The sequence below is a fragment of the Mustela lutreola genome, chromosome 9, assembly GCF_030435805.1.
Source record: "Mustela lutreola isolate mMusLut2 chromosome 9, mMusLut2.pri, whole genome shotgun sequence".
Lineage (NCBI taxonomy): Eukaryota > Metazoa > Chordata > Mammalia > Carnivora > Mustelidae > Mustela > Mustela lutreola.
The window spans coordinates 96,678,125-96,693,322 of NC_081298.1; the positions used below are offsets into that span (position 1 = coordinate 96,678,125).

Here is a 15,198-nt window from a genome sequence, read left to right on the forward strand (position 1 = left end):
GCATACAGATGATTAAAGAAATTATAGGAATTTTCAGTATACTTCAAAATTTGCTCATTTTTAAAAATGCAAAATAAAGTTTGAAATGATTTTCCAGGAAACTGACCAAGTCTGTCGGTAGCATTTTATTGCCCAGAGGTACATGCTTATGAATATAGCAGTAAGGGGTGGAGGTTGTGGAGACTGTCTGGGCCTTATGCTCTACTCAACGTTTGCCACTCCTTTCAGGGACAGCATTTGTCCCATATGCTCTTAGACCAGTTGGGAAAATTCCAGGTGGGCTGAAAGGTAGGAGTCAGCAAGGCAAAATGAACGAGGTTAAGTAAGCATGAGAATGCAGTGGGGTCCATCCATGCTTTGGCTTATTCAAAAGTAAAAATTTATGAATAATATCATTCTAGGCAAAGCTCTGTGCCTCAGAAGGTAATTCTTAAGGAACGAACTTCTGGGGTTATCCCAAGGAAAGCAGTTTCTTGAAAGCTTGTAAAAGCAAAATCCTTTGAATAGCATTTAATTTACAGTTAAAAAATATGAAGCATACTTTCCAGAAAAAATGGATGAGCAAAATCACCTGGTATTATGAATGGTTTTTAAGCAAGCACTCATGCTACTACCACAGAGCTCAAGAAATATAATTTTGTCAGCCCCTCAAAAGCATCTCTAAGTGTCTCTTCTTGGCCACACACCTTTCCTTCCCATGAGAGAGAATCATGTCTTCACTTTCATGGTGACTACTACTTTGTTTGCATTTATAGTTCAACCACATACTGATGTGCTCTTAAAGATGTACTTCCATTTTCCTCATTTTGTTTTAAGACTTTGTAAGAACCAGCCATGTTGCATGGAGCTACATTCTGTTCGTTGTGTTAATTACATAGTATTCTGTTACATGCTTGTGCCACAGTTTTTTACCCATCCAACTGATGATGGACATCTGGAATACCTCCAGTTTGGGGCATTAAGAACAATGCTGATATGAACCATACTCTAGCTGTGTTTGGATGCACATGTGTATGCATTTTTCTAGGGAAGTTACCCCTGGGCAAAACTGTGGGGTGGTAGTGTGTGAATAGCTTCTGCTTTTCTGGATACTACAAAATGTTTTCCAATATGGTTTTATCGATGTATGCTTCTTCTAGCAGTCTACAAAGGTTCTCACTGTTTCTTAATTTCACCGAAAGTTCTAAATGCTTAGTTGAGTCAGGCTTCTTAACATTTGCCTGTCTAATGGGTAGGCAGAAAGATGTCATTATGGTTTTCATTTGTATTTCACTGGTGATGAATGAAGTTGTGTGCCTCCTCACATATTAACTGGTCATTTGGACATTTCCTTTTGCGAAGTGCATATGCAAAACTTTTGCCTGCTCTTTTATTGGATTGCCTTTCTTTAATAGTGCTTAATTTAATCCATGTATTAATAAAGAGCCTGAATGATGAATGATCAGGGCTGGAGGTTCAGCGTCTAGCCAGAAGGTGAATGCAGCAATCTAAGATTTTTACAAAACCTTTTTATATAATTAGCTGGCACAAATTATTCATCAGGAAAATTGGGCCTAAGCATTTGCCCACCACACTGTCTCCTGCCAGTCATCTACCCATGTACCTAGATCTACGAGTGATGCGCCAGACTCTTCCCATGTGCTTGGCACTGGGCTAAGCATGTGCCTTATTTACTTTTGTCGATACCTCTATGTGGAATGTTCCATTCAGCTTAGAGGCTTAAATAATTTGACCATGATGACTCAACTAGACAGTGATGTGGCTGGGAGTTGAGCCCTCATTTAACTCCAGACCCCATGTTCTTAACCTAATTATTATACTGCCTTAAAAAAAGTTTCCTTCTGGTTTCAAATTTGGGATTATTGTCTGCTGTGGAAATGGCAATCAGTCCCAGCAGAAGACAATGGCAATCAGTCCCAGCAGAAGCAGAAGTACTTAGGTTAGAGCTAGTAAAACTTAAATTCTCTAAAAGTATATCATAAGGCATTATGAAGGATATTGACAAAAAGGAAATAGGCTTACATAAAGCTTACTATGCACTCGACTTATGTTTGCTTCACAGACATCGTATGTGGATGACAAATACAGATTCTTTCAACTTACTACTGTATCCATAAACATTTTACACATCTTGAGTAGATAAAATCAGATGCTGTTCTCCAGACTCATTTTTTAAGATTAAAATCATGAAATAAACATATGGTATTGCCTTTCTCTGATTGACTTATTTCGCTTAGCATTACACTTTTGACTCCAACCGTGCTGTTGCAACTGGCAAGATTTCCTTCTTTTTTATGGCCAAATAAAACTCCTCTGTGTGTGTGTGTGTGTGTGTGTGTGTGTGTTTGTGTGTGTGTATCTCATATCTTCTTTATCCATTCGTCTTCACTCACGTGTGGAATTTAAGAAACAAAACAAATGAGCAAAGGGAAAAAGAGAGAGACAAACCCAGAAACAGACCCTTAACTATAGCAAACAAAATGATGGTTCCCAGAGCGGAGGAAGGTGCAGAGATGAGTGAAATAAGTGAGCCTTTAGCATGGTGAGCACTGAGCAGTGGATAGAACGGTGGAATCACTCTACTGTACACCTGAAATTAATTTAAGACGGTATGTTAACTATACCAGAATTAAAATTAAAAACGTAATAAAAATAATAAAATTTTAAAAATGAACAAATAAAAAGAAGGAAGAAGTTCAAAAAATCATGAAATAAACAATGATGGCAAACCTAAGCATGCTTCTAGTCCAGCTACCCTAAATTCTCATTGCAAGGAAAGAAGACAATCAGCATACTGTATCGAGTCTCAGAGGGCTTTCTTCATCATTAACAAGCCAAAGACAGCAAAATGTTTCAGAGTAAAACTTTAAAAACTACTATTTCTTGGGCAAGACTCCAGGGATCTGTGTAAATACCTTTGTTTCCATGTTAAACTTGGAATTTGTTGGAAGATAAATGGACTGTATTTTGAAACAAAACTGTAGGAAGGTGAGCAGACTTCGAAAAAAATCACGTGAACCAAGTCAAAGGCAGTTTCTAAGCAGCTTACAGAATGGGCTTTAATTCAGGGTCTTTCATTTTTCCCTTCTGAGGGAACCTTCTGGCTTGAACACGTTCACGGGCCCTGTACAGCTTAGAAAGCTCTGTTCTTTCCCCCGCTGAGACCCCACTCAGGCTTGTAGTTTTATTTGGAAGAATAATTTTCAATGTCTCCTTCTAGGCTGAGCATTAATCCCCCCACTGCTTGATCGATTAAATCCCACTGCCTGTGTCTGGGAGGCAAAGCCTGGGCTTTATGTATTGCTTTCTGGCAAGCCCCATTTCCATGCTCCGTGGAACTCTCTGCAGCAGGCTTTCAGACCCTCAGATCTTGGGTGCCAACAGGTAGTGCCTCATGTTACCGCCTAATGAGTTTAAAGGCCTGTAATGATTCTACCACTATCTGATGAATTTGGTTCGATAACAGTATCTTACCTTTCGTATGGCATTTAATAGCTTACAAGGCGAGGATACATTATCTCGTTTGCACTTCACAGCAGTTGTTTATGGGAAGCAGTGCTTATCACTTTCAATTTAACAATGAGGGGGGTCTGTGATCCTTGCCCGGAGTCATAGAAGTAGTAATGGCAATCTTGTTATTAAAACATATATCATCTGATTATTAACGCCAGTGTTATCTTATGATTCACATAATAAACCCGAGATTGGAGAATTACAGAGAACTGTCAAAGGACCCACAGATCAATGTGCTCTGAGCCCAGGAAACTGACAGTGATAGAAATGTCACATTGCCACTCACCTGAGCGGAACAAAACAAAGAATAAGCCATTTCAGTGTAGCCTCTAGGAAAAGTCCTGGAGAAAACTGCCAGGATTTCTTTGAAATCCCTTTAATGCGATCAGTCAGGCCCCTGAAGATAAAAGCTGGCATGTCTTGTAGGGAAACCTGTAACTCTTAAGGTCTCATTGTACTGGCCTTGCCTTCCCATCCATTTTGAATGTGTATCTTATTTCTCCACCTAGAAAACTCTGGAAGATATGTGCTATGGCTTGGCTTCCCCCAGAGGCACACCCTGAGATCAAGATTCAAGCGCAAGTGAGTTCGTTAGAAGGAGAAAGAAATGCCAGTAGGGAGAAGAGCTGTGGCACAGAGAAGGGGGTGTCAGCGGGGGTGACTGGAGCTTCACCCTGAGACAAAACCTTGACCGCAGTGTAAACACACACCTCAGAGACATCCCACCTGTGGGCTGAGGGCGCTGGTGTTCATACTCCAACTGCTATCTGCTGTTGAGAGCTGCTGGGAGCAAGGATAATTCCCCCACCTTCTGGCATGCTGAACAAGAGGGCAGAGCAGCGTTCTGGAGAGACAAACTCCCAGGCAAAGCAATGCAGACACTGGTGGGGCAGAGTCGCGAGAACCCGCAGGATACGGAAGAACGCTTGGATAGCAGGCTATAACAAGATCCAGGTCTTACGTATTTTTAAAATTTTCACTCAAAGTCCAGAGTAGTATTTGGGACACAAAGAGTTCCTTGATAATGATGGACACATCAGCCTAACATCCAACTGGTTATGAGAAATGCTTCTAGATAGATGCTAAATTGTAACCAACAAAAGAACATGGAAAGAAAGAAGAAGAAAAGACAAAGAAGGCGTCACCCGGGAATCATCCCTACTCACACTTTCTCGTAGATCTTGTCGGGATGTTCGGGCCATTCAATCATGCACACGACTCTGTTGGGCATGGTCTCTGTGGTTGAGTAGTAGCCCTGGGGGAAGGCCAGTAGAAGAGCCAGGACCCAGATGACACAGATGACCACCTTGGTGGCCGTGGCTGAGAGCCGGGGCTGGAGGGGATGGATGATGGCCATGTACCTGGAACAGAGAAGCAAGGACCAATTTCTGATTTGGTCACCAGAATTTGCATTGGGGATTAGCATTGTGCCTACCAAAGAAAAATTCCAGGGAAACATTTGACTTCTGATGACTTTTACGACTATTTTCTGATCACTTTTGCATATTCTATCCTTAAATGTTATGACTGAAAGGACATAAAACCCTAAAATACGTAAGAAAAGACAACCAGGTTTTCAAATATCTAGAACCCATCAAGCAATATTCTAAGAGAGACATTTTCGTTAATAGGATGCTCATGCTGGGGACATGATAGCCAAATGTAGATCAGAGGCATATGGTAGAATTAGAAGGACAAGAACCATGTTGTCAATTTATTCAATATAAAGACCATCTTTATCCTTCTTGAATTAAGGAATACCGTTGATAAAAATATTGGCTTTTTAAAGTTTTTATGTGGCCATTTAAAAGGCTAGCAATCTTATGTCAGCCTCTACCATTTGAGGGGTAATGAACTATGAGAAAGTAGTAGCCTAACAGAAAACCAGCTCCTGGTGAAATCTTCATCTGTTCTTTGAACATCTAGAAGTCAGTGTGTGGCTAACAATGCATGCCTCATGGGGAGAAAGACAGTCTCTTCCTGCTGAGATAGACACACTTGGGTATATTAAAGTCTGGGGTGGGGGGTGAAACCTCATTCATAGGAAGAGGGAAGCACCGTGAGTGATGGCTCAGGACGCGGAGCCACTCCCCCATGTCCTCTCATCTGGAATGGAGCCCCGAATGAATGTGTCCACATGTTTGAATTTGTGCCGCCTCTGAAATGTAGCAGGGATCTTAGGAATAATAAATATTCCAATCAGCATTTGCTATCAATTATAATCACATCAATTCTGCATCCTCCATTTTAAAAGGCATCTTGCTCTGTTTATTTTTTCTTGTAAAGTTTATGGATCCATCCCTTAAAATACGCATCCTTTATCAAAGCAGAAATTATGTCTCACACTGCCTTTGGGGTTTAAATATTATTGGATAAAACCTTACATTGGTTCTCTGATATGCAGGTATTTCTGGCTTCTATGGGACAGAATGGCCAATGGAATCTTGGGAAAAGAGCAGACAAATAGCAGCCCAGCTGTCAGCTGGCTGCACATAATTCCGCATAATTCTTTTTCTACACCCTTTGGACTTCCAGGATCTGTAGGCCAGAACTGGGACCACGGTTACAATTTACTTGTAAATTGCTTTACAAGTAAAGCAATTTCATTCAGCATGTGCACTACAAATTCGCACCGGGCACCTGCCGCACACAGAACACAGCTTTTCCTTCTCGGCTCCAAGCTCCTCATTTCTCTGGGGAGAGCAGGCGCATAAATAAGCAACCACAAAACACGACAGTAGGATATGTGACCTCAAGTGGTAATCTGATAAACGCCTTAGAGCCCTACGGAGGCAGCAGCGGAAATCAAGTCTTGGAATGGCAGGGGGCCTGTTGGAGGTGCTTGAAGAGGTGAGCTTAGCTGGTTTTGGGACAAGTCTGCTGGGCATCCTACTTAAAGGGCAGGAAGCATTCAAAGCCTTCCTCTCTTCCCTGTGCTGTGATTAGATCTGACTCCCTGCCCAGGAGCTTTTTGGCTCAGTTTTCGTAAAGCCTTCTTTAAGTGATGTTTTATAATTCTAAACTTTAAAACACTTTTCTCCACATTTTCTTCCTAGCCATCTAGGCTTTCTTCTCAAGGTAAGCCTATGTATGTCAGGTCAGTCTTCAGATACATGATCAGAAGTGATAACCTTCAGGAAGAAACCCCACAGAATCTTTTCCTTCTCTCTCTTTTGGAAAAATGGACAGGTGGTCTAGAATTCAGGAGAGAGTAGAATTCAGAAGAGACTTGGAACAGATATTTTGGTGAGGGTGAGCGGTAAGCCATAAATCTTCTGGCAAGTTTCCTCAGTTGAGTTGGTGGCCATAAAACCTATCATTCAGTTGTTGTCTAGAGCACCAGACAGGGCAAAGCCAGCACCAGAGGGGCAAAGACAACTCTCAAAATGCCCTGAATCAAGCCTGTGTGTCTTCTTTAGATTACCCCAAGGGGCCACAGCTGCTTCCAAGGAAGGTCTGCTACGCCGTAGACCTGACGACCTTCCACCCTTGCGGGGGTCTCCTGAAAAGAACCCTGAGATGTCTTGATTTCCTTCTTGATTCTGCCTCTTTCTTGCTGCCTAAAACCAATGAAGACTGGTTCCCTCTTCCGTCGTGGAGTGGCTGTGGACAGGGAACCCAGAAGCAGAGCCAATGGAGGTGAACTGTGCAGTCACTAGAGTCCTTTCCAATCTGGTGAAGGGCTGGACCTAGATGGTCATTAATGATGTTTGCATTAATTGTAGGCTGGCTTACTGGATCACTTTCCAGAGGCAAGATCTTTCCCCTACAAAGCTAGACACCTAGCTATGCAGGTGCCTTTCCTTTCCAGCACCATCCAGGCTTCTGCTTTCACTGTAGTTGTGCATTCTCAGGCTCTACAGGAGCATGACGAGACTGCACAGAGGAGAATGGGCTAATTACATTGTCCCCTTTTAACATTATCTCAAATGCAAGATTTTAATTTGCTTTTAACTCAGGATAAGCATTCAGTCTTAAATAAACGTACCTTAACTCCCATGCCTGTGCCCCAATTGGTGATACGCCATTCAGAATCTAATGTGACTGGAGCTTAAGGGGGAACTGCATCGGCATATTGGTACTATAGCTTCAAATGGGCTGCAGATATCCATATTTTACCTTTATTGCAAAAATTACAATTTGGGAGCTCATTTCAGTTAACTCTGCCATTTCTTGAGCAGAGGAGCCATTTCAGCGACAGATGAAAATGTTATCCACATAAAGCTAGAGAGAATACAAAAGCTTGGCCCTAAAGAAAAGTATGTATTTTCATTTGTTCAAAATAGAGCCATTTATAAATCTCTCGCTATCCCTTTCTTCTTCTTCTTTTTTTTTTTTTTTTACCTTTCTCCCTTCTTTCTTTGGCAATCCTCACTTCTGGAGCTTACATGACATGCTTCTTTCTTATTCACCCCAAGAAGCATGTCCTGTCCGTAGACGGATGCATATTTTCTTTCCTGCTGACCATTCCTAGCTTGGATTCCATTAACATACATTTATATATTTATTTGTAACAGCCCTGAACGATTCTTGCTTATTCAGTTATGACTTATCATGGAGCAAGTGCTGCAAGCCTTAGGAAAATGCATTCAATAAATATTTATTGACTGCATTGTGCTTAAGAGACCAGAAGGCAGTCAATGAAATGTCTTCCTGGTTTACGCATTAATCATCAGGCTGCCAGAGACAGGGGTCCGGGGGGCTGTGTGGGATGTGGATTACGTTCTCCTCCTCAGGTTGCTGCAGTCCCACGGAGGGTCCTCTGCTTTGATTTGAATTGTATGTGGCCTCTCAGCTCAAACACCTGAGGCGCTATCTTCCTCTTGCACGATCGTGCTTTATAAAAAGAACTCTCCACAGAGTCTCTGAAATCTGGCAAAGTATAAGGCTACACATTTTTTTTTTTAAAGGCACAGTGAAACAATCTTATTGTGAAAAAGAACTCCAATCTTCTGATCGGCCCCAGTATCCTCATAATGTCCTCTTATACCAGCCCTACGTCGCTGGGCAGAGAGGATGTCTTTCCTCTGCCGAGAGATCTCACCTCCCAGGTTCTGCCTCCAGTTCCTGTCCCTGCCCTTCCTCATCTCCACTCACTTCCTCCCAGGGTGCTTTCCCTCAACGGGCTGCATCCAGGTTCAAATGATGAGGAATAGTGACAGCTGAGAGCATAGATGCTATAGTCTTGCTCAAAGGTCAGAGAGCTTTTTCTGTAAAGGGCCAGATGGGAAATATTCTAAGTTTTGTGGCCCACAGAATTTCTGTCATAACTACTCAACTTTGTCTTTATAGTGGGAAAGCGGACAAGGCAACTGTTGAGTGTGATTGTGTGCCGATAAGGCAATGTACAAAACTGGTGGGGACTGGGCTTGGCTGGGGCCCACGGTTTCTTGATCTCTGGTCTAATTGATAAGAAGGGAAGAGCAGGAGGAATTAGAACCATAGGAAGACATGGTGTTCTCTTCAGAAACACTTTACTTCGGCTTGGCAGACGGAGGACTCTGACTGAAATTCATTGGGTGGATAAAGCTTACAGCCCACAAGGAGTTAGTGAAGCGATCAGCAGCCATCCGTGACCCCAGAATCTAGCCCCAGTCTGAGTACAGTGGTCACTAAGCCATGATGTTTTTACTCCTTAATCTCCTTCTGGTGGACTCCTACTTATTTTCATGTTTTGGCCCATTTATCATGTCCTGTGACTGGGTTTCGGTGCCTTGCCTTTCCTGCTGAGGATCTCTAACCTTGTGTGGATCCCATTTTGGTTTATTTGCTTGTCTACATTGTCTTAATTCAACCTGGACAGATTCTATGCAGGTGGCAGTTGCTGTGACTTACTCAAGCTTGGCTTCCCTCAGTGCCGAGGACAGAGTAAAAACTCAGCGAAAGCTTAATTGAATAAATGAATATGAACTCTGTCAGCACATAGCAGGGGCTCCATAAACGGTTGTTGAATAAAAATACATGCAGTAGGAGACCTACATACTTACTACACCTTCATTCTTCCCAATCTGAACATATGTGAGACTAGGATGTGGGAATAATTATTGCTCAGTGTTTTCTGTCATACAGACATCCGGGTCCCAGAGGAAGGACTTCACTGGACCTGGGTCTTCAGAATTTTCCATCTCTTTACATTAAACCCTTACATAAATTCTCAATCAGTGTTTGTTGACTGACTTCAACACTGACCACCATGTAGAGAATTCAGTCTTGCTTCATGATGTCACCCCTCCAGCTCTTCCTCTGAACAAGAGGTTGCACCATCCTTTCCCCTCCTCCTCCCCGCCCCGTTCCAGCTCAAAGAACACCTGTTGGCGCATCAGTTGGGGTTCTCTTCTAAGACATTTCTTTAATCATCAAAATCCTTGCTTAGCCATATCACTTGACCAATAACTTTGTCCACTCAACTAAGCTCAAGCATTACACAACTATAACCAAAGAGGCCTTTGAGCAGCCAACAGAGGTGACCTGAAGCTCACATATTACCAAAGCATTTTTCTTAACGGCAAAGCCCCTTGAGTCCTCACTGCTATGCTACACACAATTCTAAGAATGGCCTTTAAGCCCACCATAGATTCACAGCACTGTCGGATTCAATTTAAAAAGAACAAGCTGACAAGAATGGCATAGGCAATAAAATCGTTAAGAAATAGATGCAAAGACAGATGGAACTGAGAGCCTGGGACAATTTAGAGTTAATAGAAGGAGAGATGTAGCTAACTGATGTCCGAGCTGTCCTGCCCCATGTGTGATCAAAGGATCTATGTGGTTCAAAGGTGATTTCAGATTATAGAGTCTACAGGCAGGGTGCCATCAAAATACACATGACTAAGGCCTGAAATGAACTATGGGGGAAAAATAGTAAAGATCCAAACCAAGTGCAATATTCTGAAGGCTTTTGCCTGCAAAGGTGGGGTCGGATTTGAAAACTTAAAGCAGGGGCAACAGGGACAGAAGAATTGGGTTAGAGGGAGTTCAGAGAATGGCACGTTCCCACCTTCTTCTTCTTGTCCTCCAGGGCAGCCTCTCTTCTCCTACAGACCTCCTTTATTCACCAGATAAGGGTGGGATCTCGTGAGCGAGGCACTCACAGGGTTGTACAAATGCAAAGTTGGATCCTGTCTTTATTGAAAATTTTGATATTCTGCTTAGCGTAGATTTTTTGCATTAGTTTTTTTTCTATTTTAAAATATTGCATTAGCATACTTTTAGCATTTTAATTGCTGAATTATTTGTGCCACCTTACATTTTGCACCCAAGGTGAATGTCTCACTTGCCCCACCCTAGTCCCAGCCCTGATTATATTGCCCACTCAAGTGCATCAGGCAGGACAATCACTGATGAAATGAAGTGTGCTTGGACTTAGAGAGTGGTGGGCCTGTGGTTCAGTGCTGCTGGTCCTGGCAACCACCTGATAAACAGTCAGTTATGCTGTGTCCTCTGCCTGCAGCCTTGTAATGCCCAGGTCACCAGAGCATGGGTGGCAGGGTTGATGTGAAGCCTGGAAAACTATCAAATAACATGAGCAGATTACTGTCTAGAGTAATTTGGACACCCTTGCTACTGTGATTTTGCCTTTTATTGTACATGCGAATCCACAACTATTTATTGTATTGACTGATTGGCTGGTGATAGTGCTTTCTTAGTTAAAAATCTTCTTTGACAGCAATGAGTTATAAGCAAACAGAAGTATATGTTTAATGAAAAATTGCAGGTCTGATTTCTGCTTTTCATTAAAATCAATGATGAATGTGTGACCTACACAAAGGGTTTGCAGACATTTACCTTCTACGGAGCTTCAGTGTTACCACTGAACATGTGAAAACCAGAAGATACCAATCGGATGATAGAGGGAGCAGCATCCACACCAAAAAAATTAGTAGTTAGTTTAAGCCAAATGTGTTCAAAGCTGTGGACATATACAGTGAAAATAGTGTGTTTGCCCATTACGTTGGGAAGCATGACTTTTCATTTAGATTAAATGACCATTCTAAATTATTTCACTAATTTTCAGTTCTAATTTTTCTCGTGCATATGCAAAAGTTCAAGGGATACTATGAGAATCTTGTCTCGGTTAGCAGAGGAACTTGGCAAGCAGCTAAATGATTCTATTTTTATATCACTGTCATCAGATTTTTCAAATAGTTAATCAGGTAGTTTCAATAATGGTTCAATTCTTTCGTAACCTAATTCATGGAATCAAAGTTTGGGGGAGTAGAAAAAAATTGGCATTGTGAATATTACCATGAATTCATTTCAAACTTCAACAGTGAAGATAAATTGTTTTGTTTTGATATTAATGTGAATACAATGTGATAAAAATAATGTCCTTACTAAATTAAGAAACCTATAGAACAGAGATATATTTGGAATAGGTTAAGAGACCTATAACTTGCCAAACAAGCTCTGGTATTTTACCAATTATAAAATAGAAGCTGAAGTCATTGAAATTTACAAAAATTTTTGTAGGTGCAGAGTAACTAAACTAGTTTTCTTCTACTTTGGTAGTAAAGTTGATGTTGAATACGAAAGTATATTGTAATAGGATTTTGGAAGTGTTTTTATGGGACAGCACTAAATTTTTTGCACCTGAGTCTTCTAAGTCTTGGTTGCATTTTGTTTAGTTGAATATCTTTAATGCAAATATCTTTTTAAAAGATTTTATTTATTTATTTGAGAGAGAGGAAGCATGAGCAAGGGGAGGGGCAGAGAGACAAGCAGACTCCCTGCTGAGTGTGGAGCCTGATGTGGGGTTCGATCCCAAAATCCTGACATCATGACTTGAGCCAAAGTCAGAAGCTTAACCACCTGAGCCACCCAGGTGCCCCTTTAATGCAAATCTTTTTAATGGAGAGTCCCAAAATATGATCTTCTGAAGCTTTTAGAAAATTAAAATTTTTGAGTACAAATCTGGTAAACAAAAACTGATAGAAATTTATCCCTATAAAGAGGTACTGCACAAAGTCAATGATGAAAGCTTTAAGGTGTGCACAATTTAATTTTGGAATTCTTGAATTGCTCTTAAGAATTTTTCACTTGTGGGAAAAATCTTTTGATGGATACGTATTTTTTAGTAAATAATTTTTACTCTCTCTGAGAATGGACTGGTGTGAAACTGGGGTGGACTATAATCTCACTGTATCTAAATTGGGTAAAACATTAAAAAGAAACAGAGACTACTTATTGACTAACTTAGACAACTTAGCTTTTTCTCTTAAATCTATCTTTTTGTGTCTTTGTGCTACATTCTGGATACTGAGTTTGGATCAGTCTTCCAGTTCATGGACTTTCTCCAGCAAATCTAATCTACCGTTCGACCTGCCTCTTACATTTCAACTCTTACTATTTTTCATTTTTATAATTTTGATTTACTTATTTTTCAACATGCTCGGTCATTCTTTATATGTTTCACTCGGTCCTCATATTTTCAAGCTTCTTATTTATAGCTTTTTAAATTCTGTATACATAACATAACACACATAGTTTATATTCAGTCTCTAATAACTCCAATAGCTGAAGTCTCCCTGGGTCTGCTTCAGCAGGTTCTCACTCACATTGATCTGTTTCATTATCTGTTTCATTTTGACTTCATCCTGCTGATTTACTTTGGAACTTTATCTGTGAGAATTCACTGATGTCTGGGTGGAAGTTAGGTTCCTTCCGAGATTTGCAGTAGTTTCTGCCAAGAACCTGGGAACACTTCCAGGCTGGGACCACTGTGAGCTAGATTTCTGTGAGAGTTTTTTTTTTTTTTTTTTAAGATGATTCAACTGATATGAATTTGGCCTGCACACCCATGTGTGTGCTCCTTTTCTGCTGCAAACTTTCAGAATATATATATTTTTTCTGTTTACTCTGTACTAAGGTTAGAGATGAGCAATTTTCCTTATGGCCCCTGGAAGGGTAGGCATTTATTTACAGGTCTGTTTTTATACTGAGTGAGTAGCTCTTGGCTTCTCAACTTTAAGGAAACTTACTCTGTTGGACAACACATGACAGGAAGGTCTTAGGCTTTGAATCTTGTTCCCATACCTTACCTTGTGAGTCAAAGTCGAGATCAAATACCCTCCAGACAAAACCTCCAGTTCAATAATTAGAATTTCTGCCCTCATTTAAATTTTGACATTAGTATTCCTGACTTTCTTGCAAGAAAATGAATACATTTACAAAGTTTGCATGCGTGTGTAGTATCGTATCCAGAATTTGTTAATTAACTTCAAGATTGTCAATCAGGATATCTAGTCTGCCACAGGACTGAAAGCAGAAGTTCTGAACTTACTTTTTGTTTGTTTGTTAGTTTTATTGTTGAATTATTTGGTGTAAGCATTCAAAGAATACGGAGGGGATAAAGGGAACGGCTCTCTCCTACTTCTGTTCCCTTAGAAAAACACCGAGCTAACGTACCGAGTATTTGAGAAGTGCCAGGTTCCATTCTATGTGCTTTCTGTATATGAACTCATTTTACCTTTCACCAACTCTTTGAGGAAGGTTGCTGTCATGACCCCCAATTTCCAAATAAGGAAACAGACTCACAGAGGTCAAGTAACTCATCCACCAAGTGGTGGGGCTGGGTTTGAACTTGGCAGTCTGGCTACAGAGTCTCTGCACTGCTTCCCCTGGCCACCCATCTCCCCTACCTTTTGCTTTGCTTTTCTATCATGGCACTCTCCAGGACTCAGACCTACTGCCAGCAATGGGTGTGGTTCTACACGTATAAACCTGTATATTCATGCCTTTTTTTAAATTGATTTTTTAATTCATTCATTCAATAAACATGTGATCTCCTCTGATGTGTCAGGGAAGGGCTCTATCTCCCTACTGTGAAGGAGTCTGTCTAGAGGGAGAGGCTCATACCTGTCTTGTAGTGAGATAAAATGTGCTGTGTGCTGCAGAAAAGTCACAACGTGCAGGGGGTAGGGAGTGGTCAGGAGGCCATTCTGGCCTGGGCACGGAGGCCAGGGAAGTTTCCCAGTGGAGGTGGTATTTAAATGTGACCCCGAAGGATAAGTTGGTGTGCACATCTATACACAGCAGTATGCCACATACTTTCTCGAAGGAGGCAACAGCAGATACAAAGGTCTGGTGACCTAAAAAGAAATGGCTTGTTTATAATCACTTCTAACATTTTATAAGATGCTTCTCAGGAAGAAGCAAGTAATGCATCTTCTATTCTTTGGAATCCCTGACTGGCCTGGCCCAACATAGCACTGTGGGGACCACCCACTCACTGACTTAATGTCCCCCTCTAGTAAGCAAGAAGATGTTGGCCTCTGAGTTTGCTCCTTGCAGATGTTGATGGGAAAACAAGGATAGAGGATTGAGTGAGGAACGACAGGGTCCCGTGGTCTCTGTTGATGACAGTGCCCAGAGGGAATGCTAGCCTCCAAGGGAACATATGGAAGATGCTGGGACCAGATCTCCCCAACAGAGCCAGAGCCCAGGAGAAACAAACATGCTTTCCAGAAAGTAAACATTCCTCGGGCCTGTGTTTACAGACCACCCGGTGGCCTGTCCTGCTGGTGATGTTGGGCTTCCCCAGTTCACACTGTCAGAGCTGGAGACTTTGCTGCCTGAATTAGGACTTGCCTCTTCCCAGGGAGTTCTCTACATAGAATATACCTCTTCTCCTCTCCCTCACTTGCTCTTCCTGCTTTTTCAGCTCCTTAATCTCTCTCAGAGTGATTT

The 15,198-nt window shown here is 41.5% G+C and overlaps 1 protein-coding gene across 4 annotated transcripts in view; it reads right to left on the bottom strand.

The window, feature by feature from the left end:
• TACR1 (tachykinin receptor 1) overlaps positions 1–15,198 on the bottom strand; it is a 170,047-nt gene that overhangs the window by 68,225 nt on the left and 86,624 nt on the right. For all 4 annotated transcript variants that reach the window (XM_059188171.1, XM_059188170.1, XM_059188169.1 and 1 more), the window contains one exon: positions 4,680–4,874. In XM_059188171.1, the coding sequence (XP_059044154.1) occupies positions 4,680–4,874 (195 nt within the window). The remainder of the gene's footprint in view (positions 1–4,679; positions 4,875–15,198) is intronic.